Source organism: Salvia miltiorrhiza, chromosome 5 (genome assembly GCF_028751815.1).
Source record: "Salvia miltiorrhiza cultivar Shanhuang (shh) chromosome 5, IMPLAD_Smil_shh, whole genome shotgun sequence".
NCBI classification, from domain to species: domain Eukaryota; kingdom Viridiplantae; phylum Streptophyta; class Magnoliopsida; order Lamiales; family Lamiaceae; genus Salvia; species Salvia miltiorrhiza.
The window spans coordinates 31,573,446-31,594,643 of record NC_080391.1 but is presented as its reverse complement, the minus strand read 5'-3'; the positions used below and the strand labels follow the sequence as shown (position 1 = coordinate 31,594,643).

At 33.9% G+C, this 21,198-nt stretch overlaps 2 protein-coding genes and 1 pseudogene across 2 annotated transcripts; all 3 read left to right on the top strand.

Moving 5' to 3' along the window:
• Nucleotides 1-1,114: 1,114 nt before the first annotated feature.
• LOC131026474 (peptidyl-prolyl cis-trans isomerase FKBP42-like) lies at nucleotides 1,115-5,553 on the top strand. Its single transcript, XM_057956349.1, has 8 exons — nucleotides 1,115-1,558; nucleotides 2,285-2,374; nucleotides 2,589-2,771; nucleotides 3,274-3,363; nucleotides 3,516-3,700; nucleotides 3,800-3,922; nucleotides 4,002-4,154; nucleotides 5,060-5,553. Exons 2-8 carry the CDS (start codon nucleotides 2,338-2,340, stop codon nucleotides 5,384-5,386), a joined length of 1,098 nt encoding a protein of 365 aa, XP_057812332.1. The 5' UTR covers nucleotides 1,115-1,558; nucleotides 2,285-2,337; the 3' UTR covers nucleotides 5,387-5,553.
• A 6,224-nt stretch (nucleotides 5,554-11,777) lies between these two features.
• On the top strand, nucleotides 11,778-15,104 carry LOC131025805 (uncharacterized). The gene is made up of 6 exons (XM_057955594.1): nucleotides 11,778-12,640; nucleotides 13,949-14,035; nucleotides 14,119-14,355; nucleotides 14,431-14,493; nucleotides 14,814-14,891; nucleotides 15,022-15,104. Exons 1-6 carry the CDS (start codon nucleotides 12,577-12,579, stop codon nucleotides 15,102-15,104), a joined length of 612 nt encoding a protein of 203 aa, XP_057811577.1. The 5' UTR covers nucleotides 11,778-12,576.
• An 80-nt stretch (nucleotides 15,105-15,184) lies between these two features.
• Nucleotides 15,185-20,637, top strand: LOC131025804 (uncharacterized; annotated as a pseudogene).
• The last annotated feature ends 561 nt before the right edge of the window (nucleotides 20,638-21,198 follow it).

Genomic DNA, 21,198 nt, shown 5'->3' with positions numbered 1-21,198 from the left:
CAGTTTAGGGGTTTTGGTATTAAATCAAAACTTTATAATTTTTCCAACAATTTTCCCTTTTAGATGGTGCCAAAACCACTAAGCCTAAACATTGTATCAGTGCAAAAGGCATAATCATCTTCCCAAAACAAAACAACAGATAAAATATCATAGCAATAGTGAACAATACGAAATAGAGCTTGACTCTCCAAGATATCAGAGCAAAAACAGTTCACAGAGTAAGATCATGCTAATAACAAGAGAAATCATAAGCTAGTAAGTAATAGAACTATGCGATTCAAGTGACACGACGATTTGTGGGTTGTGTATTAGAGCATGAACTATGTTCGCATCAGAGGAAGACATCTCGTGTGCTGATAGATCAGTTTGGCATCAGAGAAATCGAGAAATTTGTTCCCAAAATGTGAAGAAAAAGCAATAGAACTATGCGATTCAAGTGACACGACGATTTGTGGGTGCTTTCACTACTTCTATATACTATAGGAACTGGACAATCCTATTTGGCTAAAATACCTAGTGACAAACTTTGAACCTCTAAATATACCTTGATAATCCCACAACTTATTCCCATGCTTTTCATAGTAAATCATGAATATATAATTGATTTTTTAGATGCAGGAATTTATTTAATTAAACATGCATGAATCTATTTACTTTAAATACAATAAAATATCATGTATATCATTTATTTTTACACATTAACTTTGATCTAAAATTATAATCCATTTGTCCTACTAAAATTGGTTTGCTTTCTATTTTGGGAATGTCCCATTAAAATTGGCCCATTCTGTTCACAATATGATTTTCACTTTTGCCATTTTGGTCCGTCCACAATATCCTTTCCACTTCCATCTATAGTAGTAGAGTTCACATAACACTTTATTTTCTTCCACACATTTATAGTGAGACTCAAACTCAACTCACACCAATACCCACTATTATCCATCATTTTCTTAAAATTCGTGCCATCCATAATATGAAAATGATATCGTGGACAAATGGAGTATCAAATTTGAAGGTAATTTTTTTTTTCGAAAAATTGCTAGTTTTGAACGGTTTATCGACTGTTGGCCCGACAATTAATCATCGCTTTTTGATTCCATATATTCGAGCTCAGAACTGGATCGGGGTATTTCACCATTTTGGTTCCGGCTAGTGGTCAATAGTTTAAGCCCCAAACCGTTGATGATGGACTGGTTTCGGATCGGTTCATCGGAATGCGTTAACGGTTAACCGATAGATTTACTACTCACCCTAAAGTAAATAAAGAAATAAATTCCTCACTGGCCCTCTCTAATCTCTATGTGCAGAATCTTCTCGAACTCTCTCAAATTCCTTTCCAAAATTTCCAGCGAAACTCACATTTCTAGCACTGCTACCGGTGCCTCTCTCCCTTATTCTCGGCTGACCGATCATCAACAAAATTAGCACTGTCGCCGCCGTTCACTCGCGCCAGCACGACAGCTCCTGCCGCCGCTGCTGCCGTCTTCTGCTCGCCGCCCTCTTCTCAGTTTCAACTCAACAACATCAAGGAGCCCCAATTCTATTTATTAATCAGGTGAACTTCTTCTTCACCGATCTTGCATCTTCTTTTTCAGCGCATCGCCGCTTCTTCTTCCTCACCATTTCTTTTCTTAAGTTTGCTCATTTTTCTGAATTGAAATTCATGCATCTAAAAATTGTAATAAGATTCGTGGATACTGAAATTCGATGTCGAGTTGTTTGATTATTTCATTAACTAATTGATGCTGTTTATTTTGGTGGAAGCTTTGTGATGCACTGACTTTGACTGGGACTTTTACATGTTTATAAAAGAAAGAGATGAATGGAAATGGGTGAGAAAATCCTAGATTATAAAATGGTTTCTTGAGCCCAAATCTTAAGCTCTAATGCTTTATCTCATGTGTTTTAACACTAATATCCAACATATTTCCACCAAATTAAATAGCTCTTATAAATAAAAAATTTGTTACTTGTTGAGAAAGTATTTTGTGGATGGTGGATGGGTTTGGCGCCAATTGGCCACTCACGGGCTATTATAGATATATAGATTAAACATTATAATCGATAATAGATTATTTCTAAGTAATTTCCTCACTAATCAATCGTTTAATCATGTCATTCAATTTTCAATCCGCTGTTTAGGGAAAACACATTTGATTGAAATCGATGGATGTAGTTTCTTCTGTAATGTTATGAGCTAGGAATTTTTTCTGGTGTTCATTCTTGTTTATGCTAACTAATTGCTCTATTTTCCGGTTTTTGGGTGGAATTTGGGGTTTAGTTGAAGACTGCAGTTGCTAGCAGATATTTGAGATATCATTGAATATTGGAGTAATGGTGGAAGTGGAGGAGCACCAGAGAGCACATTCAGGTGATTTATCTTATTTCAATTTGAGCTGTATTTGAATATTGTGTAGGAAATATCGTGATTTTGGAAACCAGTGTATTTGTGTTTACAGTTCAGTTGGATTATAAGGGATGACGTGGGGGCATATGTATTCAATAATGGAACAAGAATTCAAGTTGCATGTAATTTTTTAATATGATAAACCTTTTGAAAGTGATAAATCCTGCTTCTTTTGCAGATCAAGATGGAGAAGATGATATAGTTGTTGAAGGCGCCTCTGTTGTTAATGGAGAACCTCCCCAAGATGAAAGTGGTCCTCCTAAAGTAGATTCTGAAGTGGAAGTTCTTCATGAGAAAGTGAGGAAGCAAATTATTAAGAAGGGCCATGGCCAGAAGCCATCAAAATATTCAACATGCTTCTGTGAGTCCATTGAGAAACTTGTGTTTGGCCTATCAATTGTTTGCTGATTATAGAATAACATATTCCAAAAATTAAGGTGCTAGACAATATTAACCAGTATAAGGTATTTTTTGAAGTATAGTTTGTGGATTTTGCAGTTAACTTACTTCTCTTCATTGTTTGACAGAAAGTTCCAGTTTATAAGGGCATTGATCCGATGAAAAATCAGTTATTTGAGAGTTGTCATCTTAATATGCATCTGAATTCTGATTGATCTTGTTGCATGCATGTACTTTCTGCTGGAGCTAATGTTACCTTCTTTCAACCTTAGCAGATGCAATGCTTTAGTAAATGTTCATTTTCAAATCTTCATTTTCAAATTTTCATCTCCTCATTTTACAATCAAACATGAAGTCTGTATAATGGAATTAGTAAGAGAACTTTGTGAATGTAAGTTTTATCACATTCGATTTCATTGAGGTGTCTCAGGTTGTTAATCCTCTTTGTTGTTCTTTCCTGGCAGTGCATTACAGAGCATGGACTGAAAGCACACTACACAAGTTTGAAGATACATGGCATGAACAACAACCCCTTGAGCTTGTCCTTGGAAAAGGTGCAAGGATTTTTCTATATTTCTTTACATTGGCATATCTAGATATCATCTAAGTAACTCCTGTTGCTTTTCAATCAAGATTTGCTCTGGTACATATTTGAATCTTGTTTTTTAGAAATGTATTATATAGCTTTGATTGCTCTTGATTACAGAGAAAACTGAAATGACTGGCTTGGCTGTTGGCATTTCAAGCATGAAATCTGGTGAACGTGCGTTGTTACATGTTGGATGGGAATTAGGGTACGGAAAAGAAGGGAACTTTTCATTTCCAAATGTTGCTCCAATGGCAGATATTGTGTATGAAGTGGAATTGATTGGTTTCGATGAAACCAAAGAAGTGAGTGCTATTTACCTGGGCTCATAAATGCATAAGATTTTTAGTACATTATATTCGTGGAAAGACATTAACAGTTTCAGTGGTTGAAATTTTATGAAGGGGAAAGCCCGCGGTGACATGACAGTAGAGGAGAGAATTGGTTCAGCAGATAGAAGAAAGATGGACGGAAATGCATTATTCAAGGAGGAAAAACTGGAGGCGGCAATGCAACAGTATGAAATGGTAGCCGAATCCTTTTCTGCAAACTAGTTTAGTAATTATTCTCTTTTGTTCATTAATCAAGTATTGCTTCATCCTCTAGGCCATAGCATATCTGGGAGACGACTTCATGTTCCAATTGTTTGGGAAGTACCGTGATATGGCTTTGGCAGTAAAGAATCCCTGTCACCTTAACATGGCAGCATGCCTGATAAAACTCAAGCGCTATGATGAAGCCATCGCTCAATGTGGCATTGTACGTGGAATTTTTGGTGTTATATTTCTGGTTAAATCTGTTACTATAGAATGTCATTGCACCTTCTTTACAAGCTTCACAGGGAAACCCCTGAGATAAGAAATATTTCAACTCTAATAAGTATACATTCTTTCGAGATGAAAGTAAGAATGTCAAGAAATAAGTTTTTTCTTCTCTTCAAACATAGCCATATAAAAGAAAAATGTCTGTAAAGCAATTTAAAGGATCCACTCTATCCTAAAACAAATTAGACATCTAAATAGAACATAAAAACTGAAGAATTCTGAAACCTCACCCTAAGAAATCTGAAAGCTGGAGCTTGCCCAAGGATGTTGTCCCTTGTGAAGGAATTGTGATGAGACTTAATAAGGGCAAAGCTGAAATAGAAAAAGCAATTGTTGTATGATGTCATTAAGAGGTCATGTCTGTCATGATCTTGGTTGTGTATTCTTTCATGAGAGGTTTTCTAAAAAGCAAAGATGAACGTGTTGGTTTTCTAAATATATTGCTTGGAATTACTAAATGTGGTTTTCATCTAAAGAACTCTTTGAACTTCTTTTTAACTTGATACTTGCATTTGTTCTTCTTGATTAAATTGTTTCCTCCTGCTCCTGCCTAAATATTATGATGGCTTCTGCGCACATGCACTAGTGATGCTGTCAGCAGACTGTAACCATTGCCTGCAATGGTTTTAGTCTATTGATTGTTTAAGACTGTTATTCTGTTACCAATAAGAATTATGCAGGCAGAAATTTGTTGTAAACAAGGTCCTCTATTTGTTGTAAACTGGTTTTGCATACTGCTAATGTTGAAAAGTTGATGCGCTTTTTCTGCCCAATGATTTAAAACATGTCAATGCCTGAGAAGTCTTGGAATAAGCTACTAACTGGATAATTCTTTTACAGGTCTTGGTCGAGGATGAAAACAATGTGAAAGCACTGTTTCGGCGTGGCAAAGCTAGAGCAGAGCTTGGGCAGGTGGATGCTGCTCGTGAAGATTTCCTCAAGGCCCGTAAATATGCCCCAGAAGACAAAGCCATAGCAAAAGAGCTGCGTCTGCTAGCAGAACACGACAAAGCTGTTTATCAGAAACAGAAAGAGCTTTACAAGGGATTATTTGGAAAAAGTCCAGATCCCAAACCAAAACCCAAAAATTGGCTGATTTTATCCTGGCAGTGGTTGCTGTCAATATTTTATCGCCTTTTCAAGCAGCAGAGGCAGAAAGATGACTGATTTCAAGTTTATTGCTTACAAATGAGACGCTGTTGCCGATTGCACAACTCTGTAAGCATTTCTGCTCTTAAAATGTTTGTTATTTATCAGCTCGTTTCAGATTGTACTTCTATATTACCTTTTTTCCTCTGTTATAGAGCTTTTTAATTCAATAATTTCTTCTTTCATATTGTCACAAGAGTAATCTAGGTGCAAAAAATCTAGGAATCATAAATGACATTACATATATCACAAAATAAAATACATGATTGATTGATATAGAATCTAAATCAATTGGTTGATATATCATCAAGGTTATCCAGCCATAAATTTCCATGCACAATAAGCACAATAGCACATACAATCTTCTGTGACATATAGACATACACAGAAAATGATCAGCTCATACGAGTTAAATCCTTCCAGTCTCCTTTTCTTTTGCGACTTAGATTATCCTGCAGCCCCTTTCCAATTTTGTCAGAACACTAAACAAAAGTTTATGCAACTTCATGCCCTTGTCTTCCTTAGTTCCCCTGTCTGTGTTCTCGTCGTTGGGATTGCGACTCTGGCAGGAGATGGTGGCTGTCATTCACAAGCTGTTTACTAGAACTGGCTTGTGTTTGTTGACTAGAAATGGCCGCCATTGATATATGAAGCTAGGCAGTTTATGACATTAGGTATATTCTTGAAATGGTTTCTGTTGAGGAATAAGCAAATGAGGAACACGAGAGTTTGCATGTTTTGTTTCTTTGCATGTTTTCTAATCCATGTTTTCCCTTCTACCTTCTCCCAAGTTCAGTCGAAGTCTGTTGAAGAATCGCCGGCCTTGTTGCTGGTGCATCGTTTTACTGTCGATATGTCCAAATTGCGCAGACATTTGTAAGCAAAATTTGTCTCCCAAATGACTAGCAAGAATTTCTCAAATTACGCATTGCAAAGAAACCCACGAAACTTGAGATTTAAATATAGCTGTGCAATTGGTTTGGACTGAACTGACGTAGATTGAGGCGTGGAAACTGAAAATTGAAAATCATATAATTACAGAATTGACCCAGACCGATAATAATATGAGAACCGCACCGAAATTGATCGAAATCGAGCTTTGGTTTCGGTTCTATTTCGGGTCAAATCGCCAAAATATGGCAAGTTTCCAAAAATGCTTTTTCTTTATCATTTTTTAACCAGTAACATTACATAACTAAAAGATGAAAATACAGATACTAAGATCAGGAATTTCATCCATTCAAGTAACTACTTAAAAACAAAAATAGCAAACTCAGATGAAATTTTTTGCATTACAATACCACAAAAAACGAACAAGAAAGTCACAGCAGTTTGTAAGCAATGAACGTAAAGAAACACTCACAAATTTGCTCGAATTAGCAGGGAAGCATTTGGGTCCTGATTTAGAGTTGGCGAGGCGTCAGACGCCGGAGGGATCGAGAGAGAGAGACTGCTGTGGCAGAGAGAAGGGTGGGCATACTGTCAGTTTGAAAATAAAATATCAGCGCAGTTATATCAACTTTTCGCCACGTCAGTCTGAATATCGCAGGCAGATGGTATGGGCATACTGTCCAGCTTGATTACTTCCAAAATCTTCCAAAAACGGGCTTCTTCTTCAAAATCTATCAAAAATAATTAAATAATACTCCCCCCATCCCAACGAAAGTGATGCGCTTCTTTTCGGCACGAGATTTAAGAAGAATAAGACTGTAGCGTAAAAGTGTGTGGGGCCCATTGTTTGTGGTGTACAATTATTACCAAAAAAAGAAATGCACCACTTTCGTTGGGATGGCTAAAAAAGGAATACACACCGCTTTCGTTGCGACGGAGAGAGTACTTAAGATCTGAAATCATTCCCAAAAGATGATATATAACACCATTCAAGCATATAATTTACACTAAAACACTCAAAATATATGCATATAAATACGCCTAATCAGTCGCCTACGCCACCAGTAGCTCCGTTGCAGTGCTCAACACCTACTCGATGTAGTTTGTCTTCAACCCCCGTTCCCCCGCCCTCCTCCTCTGCCGCCTCCCCTTCATCACCGTCGTCAGGTAGTCCCCCCTCTCCCTGCCCCACCACCTCCTCGAGACCGACGCCTCCTTCTCGCACCTCTAGCTCGTCATCAACGACCGCCGCAACTGCATTTACCTGCTCGATTTTCGCTCCAAATCCCCCGCATTCTTCTTCGACATCGCCAACCCTAATTCCTCCAAATTGGGTGTTCATGATCTCTGTTGGATCCAGAATCTTGATTATATTTTTGCTATGGTTTTTGAAACTATTGATTTTTTTCTAGAGTTTTAAATAATCGACAAAATGATATATAGTCATTCTGAAATGCTCGATATACTCAACTCGTAGTGATCGAGTATGTTGAGCATTAGTGTATATACCACTAATGCTCGACATGCACTAGTCGAGCATGTGGAGCAAAGTTCGCGATTTCAACAATTTTTATGAATTAAGTTAGGGTAATTTTGTCATTTCAAACTTAAAATGAGTAGTTTTTATAGTTCTCTTTTGAAGTCTAGCTTTTATTTTTCATCTCTTAAAACGGGTAAAAGCAACCATTAATCCTTGGACTATAAGACAAAATTAGTATATTCAAATTATTTGTTAGTATTATTATTTTAAATAGAGACTAAATTGAGAAAAAAAGGGGCTATGAATAGAATTATCCTATATAAATTGTAAATTGCATAAAAATGACCCAAAATCTATCTATTATACTAAAGGAGAGTTGCATCCTAAAATTTTCCCGCCAAAAATGCATGCAAACTCATGCAGATACATGCTCTGTTGCTATTTTAATAATGACACAAATTACTATGTTAATGCTATTTTAATGATGACACAAATAAATTTGTAAATACAGCCCACTACAAATACACGCATGCAGCCCACTATCACATTTTCCCAAACAAAGTCATCATTTACTTATTAAAATAAGTTGGTACTAAATCATGTAGTGAAGACTTATTTATTGCAGCAAAACTATATCCAAGTTAGCCGAAATTTAAATACACTCACACTACAAAAAGTAATAAATCAAATAAACAAAAGCAAAAACAAGTCAGCCGCAAAAGTGCCAGCCCAACCCAAAAAATGTTTAAAATTTTCAGAAACCCTATGCGTCTCTTGCTCTCCCCAATAAAAAGTAATGCAACCATCTCTTCAAATACTCCCAATCCATATCCATATCCAATTGTAATACATCTGCAGCACAATTGTAATACATCTGCAGCAAAAAAAGAAAGAAAATATTTCATTCCTCACGTTTTCAGTAAGTTCAAAGCAAATAGTTGATGTTCAAAACTATTACTTACATACATGTATTCTAACATTGAATATCATGCAGATTCAACGTTGAAGCTCTACAATGGTCGGGATGTGGTCACTCTTTAATGAGCTTTGCCCCTTAGCAATGTCGCCTGCAGTTAAAGCTAGGTTAATAAGATGTTATGGCATGCCATCCTCCAAACATGAGGAGCTAAATAGCTTTGAATGCATATTTCATGATATGGAGGTATGTATTAAATAAAACATGGAGTATAACTTATATTTTATTTGCATGCCATCCTCCAAACATGGAGTATAACTTATACTATTTTATTTGTATGTCTTATTATGTAGTAGTATCCTGAAAAGAAAATTGTTTTTTTTTTCTTCGAAGGCTGTCACTCTTTGATATTCAGGCCCTGATTTTTGTACTACAGCAATTTCAGTGAGGTTTATTAAAATTATTGTCTTTTTTAAATTTCTACTTATATGCATAGTAGGAAATAATAGTAATGAATAATAGGACAAAGCAAGCATAACATATAAATTATAATCAGCACATATATATTGACATAGTAAGTATGTGGATAATCAATATTCTAATGATTATCATCAATAAAATATGCAAACTAATACAACCTTTGACTTTCTTAGTTCATGAACATCTGAAATTGTTGTAGTACTCAGTTTGGATTCTGGTACACTATTTGAGAATGGATAATTCATTTCAGAATAACATGATTATAATGAAATACTTATTACTTACTTTATAATGAATGGTGCAGGGAACTAGGTATCATTTTACAGCACCAAAACATATAGCATCCAAGTTCAGCTCTAAGTTTCAAGAGGGAGAACATTATGCCATGCGAAACTTCGGCATTACACATAACATATCCAAGTATAGAGTCACTTCACATAAGTATAAAGCTACTTTTTATGGAAACACTGAGGTGCGAGTTGAAACTAATCAAAGTTTTCCTAACCTCATCTATGCATTCAAATCCTTTGATGAGATTCAAGCCATCGAAAACATTGCGGAGGCTGTTCCGATTGGTAATTATAGAAAAGTCTTATGTTTTTTTCATGTATTTCTATTTTTACTCCCAATATTTTATAATAGAATTGATGTATGCAGATGTGATTGGTAGAATTATTTCGAATCCTAATCCACAGAAAATCACAACACGAGATGGAAAAGAAAAAAAACTCTTAGATCTCATTCTAGAAGATACTGAGTGAGTTATTCTGTACAGATTCTGTGTACATTAATAAACTACAACTTTTGTGTTTTGTTGTTCCTTAAATGTACTTTTGTTTGAAGGGGAAAAAGAATCTCATGTACTATATGGGATGATTATGTTGATGAATTCATCAAAAAATATGAAGAACGCGAATTGGATGCCAACATTATCATAATACAATTTTGTAGGCTGAGTATGTATCAAGGTAAATAAAAATTAAATTTTATTTTTTGTACTGAACTTTAACTTTATGTTGGTAAGTTATTTTTGTATCAAGGTAAGTTCATGTTTGTAATTATAACTTAAAGGAGTATTTAATATCTAATCTTCTGTTTAATATTTAATATGGTAGGTGTTGTTAGAGTGCAGAATGGATATAGAGTTACAAAAATTTTATTGAATGCTGATATACCCGAAGTTCATGAATTCAAGGAGAGGTATCTATCATTCACCTAATTGGTAGCTCACCATTCTTAATTGATTGATGCCCAGCCATTTGTAATTGACTCATGTGTAACCTTATTTTTTTAAAAAAAGGCTTACTCACTCCAGCTTATGCACTAAAATTATTGTCAATACTTCACAACAAACAAGTTGTACCGTTAATGATGAGCTCGAGGCTGGAGTTACTGTGACAACCATAAAAGAGCTTTGTGAAAATTCAGAGGTTAGAAAACTGAACTCTATTTAATTACATACAGTCTTTTATTATGCATATTTTGTTATAATTAAATCCTATGTGTGATTTGATTGGGGTGGAAGCTTTTGGATATGTGGAACTGTGGTGAATATTGATGGAGCGGGAGATTGGTTTTACATATCATGCAAAAAGTGTTCGAAAAAAATTGAGAAGTTAGAACACCGATTCTATTGTAAGAATTGCAGCAACTTTAGCGAGTCTGGGGAGATGAAGTATAAGATTATAATAAATGTTGCGGATGAGTCTAGTAGTTCACCATTTGTGTTATGGGATAGGGAGTGTAAAAATGTGATAGGAAAACCAGCTGCTGAAGTTAAAGTTCAGACGACGACAGAGGTACATTTTTTTTTTGAAAAAATTATAATTATGTAATACCTTCATAAACACAGGTTTCCTGCCAACTTATATCTTCTATTCATTATTTTTTAAGAAGTCTGAGGTTCCAAATGAGATTCGAGACGCTTTACTACAAAAGAAATACATGTTCAAGATTAAGGTCCCTCTTGGTGAAGGGTGGAGATATAATAAAGCCTATAGTGTCTCAACTCTAGCAACAGACCCTAATGTTGTTGCTACATACTCTGCTAAGTGCTCGGACAGCCATCAATCTAATTCAGTTTCCATGCTTGAGAGTTCAAATGAGGTTATGGATACAATTGGAGAACAAACACCTGTTGCTGCTCAGTCAAGGCTTGGAGATGAGAGTGAATGGATTGATGACGGAGTAACTAAAAGAAGTCTAATGGATGAATTTTCTTCCACTAAACCAGCAAAGAAAGCTAAAATTGAAATCAAGCAAGAGAAAGACTAGATGTTGCAGCAATTAGTCTCTCTTTTTTTTGTCTAAGGCTGTCACTCTTTGATATTCGGGCAAATATCCTAAATACAGCCTGTTTTTTGTACTTGAACTCATTATTTGAGGTTTATTAAAATTATTGTCTTTTTTAAAACGATACAAGCCGTGCATACCACAACGAAAATTTAAATACACAATAGTAGAAAAATTAAAAATCATGAGCATATATATATATATATATAAATTTATAGATAGATGAAATCAATGTGAGGATACTTACATCTTTTGAAGAATCGTCGTTTTCTTGCTAAACATCCCATCTAATGGTGATGTTCCCATTGGGATCCAATGGATCATACGCATCTACAATATTGCAACTGAAACTCACTATCATAACAGCTTAAAAATGATTTTTTTAAATATCAATTGAATTTGTTTCTACGCTAACACCAAGTTAATTCGAAACCAAAAGGCTAAACTCACATGCTGGTGACATAAAAACTGCACAGCAGAATAAACTAATCAGCAATATTATATCTAATAATCTGTGCTTCGTAACAAACCCACATTGTATCACCTCCATTACTCTTTCTCTCACTCTCTCTTCTTCTTCTTCTTCTTCTTTTACCTAAATCTTTTTTCATTCAATTTCTCTATAAATCACAATCCAAAGAAATGAAGTATAAGTGCCATCTCAAACTATGAAAGAGTGAAAGATCACAAATAGAGATATAAAGCACCTCCAGGAATTCATTTTATAAATTCGATGGGGGAATCACCTTCGTCTAGACTATTAAAAGTTGTTGTGAACATCTGCAGTTGTTGTAGTACTCGGTTTGGATTCTGATAAGCTATTTTAGAATGGATAATTCATTTCAGAATAACATTATTTAAATACCTGTTTTAACGTGCCAATATTAAAAGTGGTCTGCATCTGAAAAGGTATTCTTAAAGCCTATAATAGTTCATCTTGGGGATTACACTAATGAGTACGTATTAAAGCCTGCAAATGCAACTATGTCTTGGGCATCTAAACAGGCATTAAAAAAGACATTAATAGTTTTAAAAGCATCAACCAACAATCAACATCTAATATTGTGAACCAAAAACTCTATTGTCTCAAACAAAGAACATCAGTCAATTCAGATCTTAGAGTATTCACCCAATTTCAGTCAAGAAAAGATGAGGAAGATAACCAAGTCTACTACAATTGGGAAGCAACACAGAAAGTTTCAAACAAGTGAAGGTAAGCATGCACTATCTGTCCCCAGCCTTACTGCCCTCTTTTTTTTAACTTAGTTGTTTTAAGTTCTAACTTCTTCTTGTATGAAGTTCGGATGGCGACATATACAATATTTTTTTTTCATTTTGATATTATTAATAATAGGTAAATAATTTTCCCAAACCAACTCAGTGAATCGTATTGTGTATTGTCTTGGCTTAAGTTTCTTGAATTCACGAGGTTTAGCTTACGGAGAATTTCAACTTTCATATTGCAATTAGAGGAACCAAATAGGGTCGAAAAAAATACTCAACACAAAGATTATTACCACGAATCCACCGCAATAAAAAATTTGAATTCGAACCTAGGTAGCCGAAGGAGCGATGCGTCTGAGGCTATAAGACGGCACATAGTTGAGATTGAGAGTAATGGGGATGGGGGGCGGTGCGATCACGGGCTTGGCGGCGCAGATGCGATGTTGGTTTACTGCTGTCTGCTGCAAGTTGTGGCGGTGCATCTGTTGCGTGCTGGACTAAGCGGCAAGGTGGAAACCGGAGGGAGGAGGAGGCGAGACCGACGCACGAGTGACACGGCGCCGTCATGAAGCGAACGACGGCGAGGCGTCATAGAGAATTCATGAAGTAAAGCTCAAGCGCAAGAGAGAAGATATCTCCCAATTTTTGCAAAATAAAAGTCAATTAGGGCATTACCTACCGCATAGGATATTCCTATATTTATTTAATTTTAGCAAATAAAGATAAAAGAACAATTTCAACATATTACTCAAATCATGGTATAGTGTATAACCAATTTAGAATTGGAGAACCTATAGTGCGAATAACAGAAAATTAAATACTAAAGTAAAATTAAATAAATAAAAATTAATAGACATTATAGATAAATAGTTTGGGACTTTTTTTTTTACTGTACCTCCAATCTAATGCTAATATCCATTTAATTATAGTTGTATATGTATTTCTTGAAATTGAGGTGGACCTTTATTTGAATTGTGATGTATAGATATATATTTTATTTATTATTAGTTAATTAGTTAATAAAAAAATCGTTTTCTATATATAATCAGAATATATAAATAAATTATGTGAAAATAAAGAAAAATTCATTGAATGCTTTTTATTAGAGTAACGATTAATTTAATACTATAACTACACAAATTCATAAATCAATAGTAACTTCTAATTACAGTTTAGTTATGTCCATTTATCATTATTAAATTTCTAAAATCTAAGTAGTCAAATTTATGTTGAATTGATGTTACATTTTTCATAATTATATTATATATTTTTTTATATGTATTGTTTTTCTCTATAGATGATTTGAGTCATCAGCCATTTAAATTGCCGCGTATTAATGTGTCTACAAGTCAACGTGGAGCACCTTTCAGAGATATAACTAATGGTAATTTCTCTTTATATTATATATACTGTGTACTTAAATTTGTTGAAATTAATCTTATGTTTCAATGCTTAAATTTGTTGCAGTTGTGGGAAGTAGTTCATCTTCTCGGAATAACACATTTCAAGTGAATGAATCATGTCCCTCACAAGATCATATAATTCACACAAGTAGTAATAAAATGTCAGATTTTATAGATTTAACGGATGAAGGCTTTGCCGGAGTTCATGCTCAAAAGTCTATGATTGCACAAGCTTTGAGTAGTAAAAGTTTCACTCCTGAAATGATGACAATTGATCCACTCATTATTAACTTAGAAGAAGGTAAACATAGCGTTATTAAGCTCAAATAAATTTTTTGAATTACAATAATAATCGTGCAATTTTAATAATTGGCAGCAGAAGATAGCAATCCTCTTCCATCAAGTGCTTGCGATGAAAGATTACCTACTACACATGATGGTAAGTTATAAGATTTATATTTGGTAAAAAAATATATATTTAAGTTAATTTTATATTAATATATAAGATACTAATATAATTTACTATTTGATGTTGTTTGCTTAAAAATATAAATGTTTGCTGACCAAGAAACTTTTTGAATATCAAATTTGCATGAGAATGGTGTTTTTCGGTAGAAAAATTAGAAAGCTTTTCAGTAAGTATATAGATATGGAGGTAGTAATAAACATTAAAGTTTTAGATGCTTTCAACTAATGATAAAATTAATATGTATTTATTTTACCATAATCTTCTTGCAAATTAAGAATTTGTATTTTTAGGCACATTGGCTTCCTCAATAATGGATTGCAATCCAATTCCATCAGATATTGAAGAAGAATCTGAAAATTCTGACGATGGTTAGTAGCATTTGTTTTTTTTTTTTTAATAATTCAAATGAATAGTGTTAATTTATATTTGGAAAAGCAATAATTATTATTTAAAATTAACCTTATCAAGATACTTACATATTTTTAATTTTTTGCTCAGATTCGACAGCTGATATGGAGGAGTTTTGCTCTTACAGTGCAACAAGTGGTATGTGTCCTAATTTGAACCAAAAAAAAAATTAGATTGATTTTTTTTAATTAAATTTATTGATACAATTTAAGAAGACTTTAAATATCCTACTCAAACTATCTTTTTTTTTTTTTTGGCAGAATATTGGGATATTGGTGACCCAATATATACATGTGAACATTGTAAAGCATACTTCTGGTTTGAAGAACGATTAAACAAAAGTTACAAGTCCAAAACCCCGAAATATTCATTATGTTGTTTGAGTGGGAAAATTGAACTTCCACGAATGAAAAGACCTCCTAAATTACTGGAGGAGTTGATTTTTGGGAACAATGTCAAAAGCAATCATTTTCTTGAAAATATTCGTTCTTACAATAGCATGTTCAGTTTCACATCCATGGGAGGAAAAATAGATAGAAGTTTAAATACTGGCAAATCACCGCCAATGTTCCGAATGCACGGCCAAAATTATCATTTGATCGGAAGTTTGATACCACCTGAGGGTTCTCAGCCAAAATTTGCTCAATTATACATTTATGATACCCAAAATGAAGTTGCAAATAGATTACGGTCAGTGAGGTAAGTGGCCTTTAACTTATGTTATTTCATATATAATTATATTATATTATATATATATATATATATTACATTTCATAACATTTTTTTTATAAAATTACAGGCAAAATGGGGATATTAATAAATTGCATGCTGAGCTTGTGGTTGAACTTAAGCAAATGTTAGATGACAATAATGTATTGGTGAAGTCTTTTAGAATGGTAAAGGAGAAGATTGAGGAGTCTCAGACATCTGAAGTTAAGCTACGACTTATTGGCAAAAGAGGAAACGATCCAAGAAGATACAATCTACCTTTAGTTTCTGAGGTTGCTGCTTTGATTGTAGGCGATTTTGATGAATCACTACAACATAGAGATATAATTGTTGAAACACAATCTGGAAAACTGAAGCGCATAAGTGAGTTGCATGCATGTTATCTTGGTTTACAATATCCACTGTTGTTCCCATATGGCGAGGATGGATACCAAGAAAATATACCATTTTCCGGCGCAAATGCTGTATCAAAGAAAGATAAGCGGAAAAGAGTCAGCTTTAGAGAGTTTTTTGCTTATCGGTTGCATGAGAGACAGAGCGAGTTACCAATAATAATGTCAACCAAGAGGTTATTTCAACAATTCATTGTTGACGCATATACAATGGTTGAATCAAATAGACTATCGTATGTGCGCAGAAATCAAAAGAAATTACGTGCTGAAATGTATAAGGGCCTTAGCGATGCATTGATAAGAGGAGAGAATGACCCGACTATGCATGGAAAACGTGTTATTTTGCCATCATCATTTACTGGAGGTGCTCGATATATGATTCAAAATTATCAAGATGCAATGGCCATTTGCCGATGGGTTGGATATCCCGATTTGTTCATCACATTCACTTGCAATCCAAAATGGCCAGAGATTGTTAGGTATGTGGAGAAAAGAGGATTGAAACCTGAAGATCGTCCAGATATCATTGCTCGAGTGTTCAAAATTAAGTTGGATAATATGATAAAGGACTTTAGAAAGAATAAAATATTTGGCACTGTCAAAGCAGGTAAATTTCCATAGTACTTCTCTTCTGTTTCTATTATAAATAAAATTGCATAACTATATGTCTTACCAACTTTAAATCTATTGTTAGTTGTATATACAGTTGAATTTCAAAAGCGTGGATTACCTCATGCTCACATCTTGCTATTTTTGAGCAAAGAAGATAAACATCCGACAGCCGAACACATTGATAACATTATCTCGGCAGAAATTCCTGATCCACAATATGATGGAGATTATTACAAATCAGTTCAAGATTTTATGATGCATGGTCCTTGTGGAGCAACCAATAAAAACTCTCCTTGCATGTCTAATGGTCGTTGCACTAAATATTTTCCAAAGAAGTTTATTGAGGCAAGTTCTGTTGATGAAGATGGATATCCTGTGTATAAACGTCGGGACAATGGCAGGTTTGTTGAAAAAGGTGGTGTTATATTGGATAACAGGTATGTGGTACCTCATAATAGATATCTTCTGATGAAATATGGTGCACATATAAATGTTGAATGGTGCAATCAATCTCGATCAATCAAATATTTGTTCAAGTATATAAACAAAGGTCATGATCGTGTTACGGCATCTTTCTATGAAAGTAGTAGAGATGACGAAGCTCAAAGAAATTGTGATGAAGTGAAGATGTACTATGATTGTAGATACATATCACCTTGTGAAGCAGCTTGGAGAATATTTAAGTTTGACATCCAATATAGAGATCCTGCAGTTGAGCGCTTGAGCTTTCATCTTCCTGGTGAACAAAGTGTGATATTTACAGACTCTGATCCAATAGATGTTGTACTTGATCGAGCAACTGTCAAACAAAGTATGTTTCTGTCTTGGTTTGAAGCAAATAAGAAATATCCTGAAGCAAGAGAGCTGACTTATGCTGAGTTTCCAACAAAATTTGTCTGGAAAAAAAAGAAAAGAGAATGGTGTCCACGGAAAATGAGATATGCAATTGGAAGATTAAACTATGTACCTCCTGGTTCGGGTGAATTATACTATGAAAGATGTCTACTCAATGTTGTTCGTGGTCCAAGATGTTATGAAGATATAAGATGCATAAATGGAGTTCAATATACTTCATTTCGAGATGCTTGCTATTCTCTAGGACTTCTAGACGACGACACTGAGTACATTGATGGGATCAATGAAGCAAGTCAATGGGCATCAGCAAGTTCCTTGAGAAATCTATTTGCAACTTTATTAGCGTCAGATTCTCTTGCCGTTCCAGAGAAAGTTTGGGATAAGTGTTGGAGTTTTCTTTCAGATGACATTTTGTACAATCGAAGAATTTTGCTACAACATCCAGGTATGTTTGGTAAATTATATTTTATATATGCGCGCGAACACACACACACACACACACATACACACACACACACACACATATATATATATATATATATACACCGCATTAGGATATTATTCCTAAAGCATATAATGTTAAGTATATGTATTTCAGTTTAGCAAAGAAAGAGAAAAGAACAATTTCATAGTATAATTAACTCAAGTCATGGTAAACGATTCTGCACACAATTGGGCTTAGTGTAGAACCAATTTAGAATTTGAGAACCTATATTGCGAATAATAGAAAAAATTAAATAAATTAAAATAATAATTGACATTATAGATAAATAGTTTGGGACCTATTTTATTGTAGTAATACTAAGTGTTAATATCCATTATTTAAATATAGTTGTATATGTATTTCTCGAAATTAAGGTGGACCTTTGTTTGAATTGTGATGTATAGATATAGATTTTATTTATTATTAGTTAATAAAAAATCATTTAGTATATATTATAACATCATAAATAAATAAATTATGTGAAAATAAAGAAAATTTTGTTGAATGCTTTTCTTAGAAGAACGATTAATTCAATACTATAACTACACAAATTTTCACAAATTAATAGTTCTCCCTTCGTTCTGGCTATCTTAAGACCCTTTTTTGACACAAAAATTAAGAAAGTAATGTTTTGTGCATAGATGAAAAAGTGAAAAAGTAATTAAAGAGTAATTTTTTTGCCAAATAAGGAAATATCTCAAGATAAGTGGGACTCCTAAAATGGAAATTGTCTCAAGATAGATGAGATGGAAGGAGTAACTTCTAATTACAGCTTAGTTATATCCATTTATCATCATTAAATTTCTTAAATCTAAGTAGTCAAATTTATGTGGAATTGATGTTACATGTTTCATAATTATATTATATATTTATATGTATTATTATTTTTCTATATATTTATGTATATATTATAATATTATATATCATGCATTCTTTAAATTTAAATTATCTTATTAATTTATATCACAGATTTAATTCTTGCTGAGGATGAAATAAAAAATTGCGCCTTGATCGAGATTGAGAAGTTGTTGCGTAGTTTGGGTCGGAGTTTGCGTGATTTTGCAACCATGCCATTTCCGACAGATGATAACTTTCAAATCAATCAAAATAGATTGATTATTGATGAGCTACAATATGATCGTATTGCTCTTGAAGAAGAGTATCGAGATTTCTTGCAAAAGTGTACATATGAGCAACGTCATGTCCATGATAAAGTATTGAGTGCAGTAAACTCAAATTCAGGCGGGATGTTCTTTGTATATGGTTATGGAGGTACTGGTAAAACATTTGTTTGGAAGGGTTTATCAGCTGCACTGCGGTCAAAGGGTGATATTGTTATAAATGTTGCTTCAAGTGGAATAGCTTCGCTTTTGTTGCCTGGTGGAAGAACAGCTCATTCACGCTTCAAAATTCCTCTCAATCCAAATGAAGACTCAACGTGCAACATAAAACAAGGCAGTGATCTTGCAAATCTCATAATAAGAGCAAAACTCATAATTTGGGATGAAGCGCCTATGATGCATAAATTCTGTTTTGAAGCATTGGATAAAACTTTGCGTGACATAATGCGTTTTTCTTGCTCTTACAGTTATGATGTTCCATTTGGAAGTAAAACGATTGTTTTCGGGGGAGACTTCCGTCAAATTTTACCTGTCATTCCAAAAGGTACTAGACAAGATGTTGTGAATGCTACAATCAATTCTTCATATTTATGGAAGAGTTGCACTGTCTTACGATTGACAAAAAACATGAGACTTGGGAATGCACGTACAAATGAAGAGTCCATCCAATTGGAGCAATTTGCTAAGTGGATAGCAAGTGTGGGAGATGGGATACTAGGAGGTCCAAATGATGGTGAAGTGGCATGTTGAGCTTCCAGATGACATTCTCATTAAATATTCAGGAGATCCTATTGCTGCTATAGTCGATGAGATTTATTCATCATTCAGCAATTGCAGTGACAATCCAAGCTATTTGCAGGAACGAGCTATTTTGGCACCCACACTAAATGTGATTGAGTCTATAAATCAATACATGGTTTCATTGAATGAGTGTGAAGGCAGACAATATTTGAGCTCAGATAAGACGTGCACAACAGACTCTACTTCATCGTTGCTCCATGACATACATACGCCTGAGTTCCTAAATAGTCTTAAATGTTCTGGTGTCCCCAATCATGAACTATACTTGAAAGTTGGAACTCCAGTCATGCTATTGAGGAATATAGATCATGCAAATGGCTTGTGCAATGGCACTAGATTGGTTATTACCAGATTGGGGAGTCACGTATTGGAAGCCAAAGTTATAACTGGTCATAATGCTGGAAACAAAGTTCTTATTCCAAGAATGTCACTGACACCATCAGATCCAAGATTGCCTTTCAGATTTCAGAGAAAACAATTTCCTGTCATAGTCTCTTATGCAATGACAATAAACAAAAGCCAAGGTCAATCATTAAACCATGTTGGATTATTTTTGAAAAAACCAGTTTTTAGTCATGGACAGTTGTATGTAGCAATTTCACGAGTCACAAATCGTTCTGGTTTGAAAATTTTGATTTGTGAAAATGATGGTGACTACCAAAAAAATGCTACTACAAATGTTGTATATAAGGAAGTACTGCAAAATATATAATATGTGGAGTACTTTGTTTACATTGTTTTATCTATTTACCAACAATATGTTTTACGTTCAATTATTTTATTTCTCCATTTATTTCAATTTAAATTTATTTTGATATTAGATTATACAATTGAAATATAAAAACATATATGTTTAATATAAAAAATTACAAAAGAAATACTTTAAAAAATATTGACATATTTTATATATTTTAAATATCTAAAAAGTTCAATAAGTCCTCAAATAAAAAATGTTATATCGCATTGTAAGACTTTTTTAATTTTAAAAAATACACATCAATAACAACTTTATATTATTAATATTTACTAAATGTAAATACACTAAATATAAAAATAAAATTACGTAAAAAAAAAAGCAATAGATCAAAAAAGCAATAGATCCCGTGCATCGCACGGGTGTAACACTAGTAAGCAATGAAAGTAATGAGAGCAACAAAAAAAGAATGAAAAAACATAATTCATTCCGATTTGATATGGGCCTGATTTATGATTTTTCTTTTTTAATAAGTAATAAGACCCTAAAAAACGACGAAAAGAAAATTTTCAAATTATA

Excerpts from the sequence above, each read along its gene's own strand:
- LOC131025805 (XM_057955594.1), top strand. The coding sequence starts at position 12,577 with ATGAGGAAGATAACCAAGTCTACTACAATTGGGAAGCAACACAGAAAG. Across the intron at positions 14,356-14,430 it reads CATTATTAACTTAGAAGAAG|CAGAAGATAGCAATCCTCTT; the intron begins GTAAACATAGCG and ends AATAATTGGCAG. Across the intron at positions 14,494-14,813 it reads ATTACCTACTACACATGATG|GCACATTGGCTTCCTCAATA; the intron begins GTAAGTTATAAG and ends TTGTATTTTTAG.
- LOC131026474 (XM_057956349.1), top strand. The coding sequence starts at position 2,338 with ATGGTGGAAGTGGAGGAGCACCAGAGAGCACATTCAG. Across the intron at positions 2,772-3,273 it reads AAAATATTCAACATGCTTCT|TGCATTACAGAGCATGGACT; the intron begins GTGAGTCCATTG and ends CTTTCCTGGCAG. Across the intron at positions 3,364-3,515 it reads TGAGCTTGTCCTTGGAAAAG|AGAAAACTGAAATGACTGGC; the intron begins GTGCAAGGATTT and ends TCTTGATTACAG.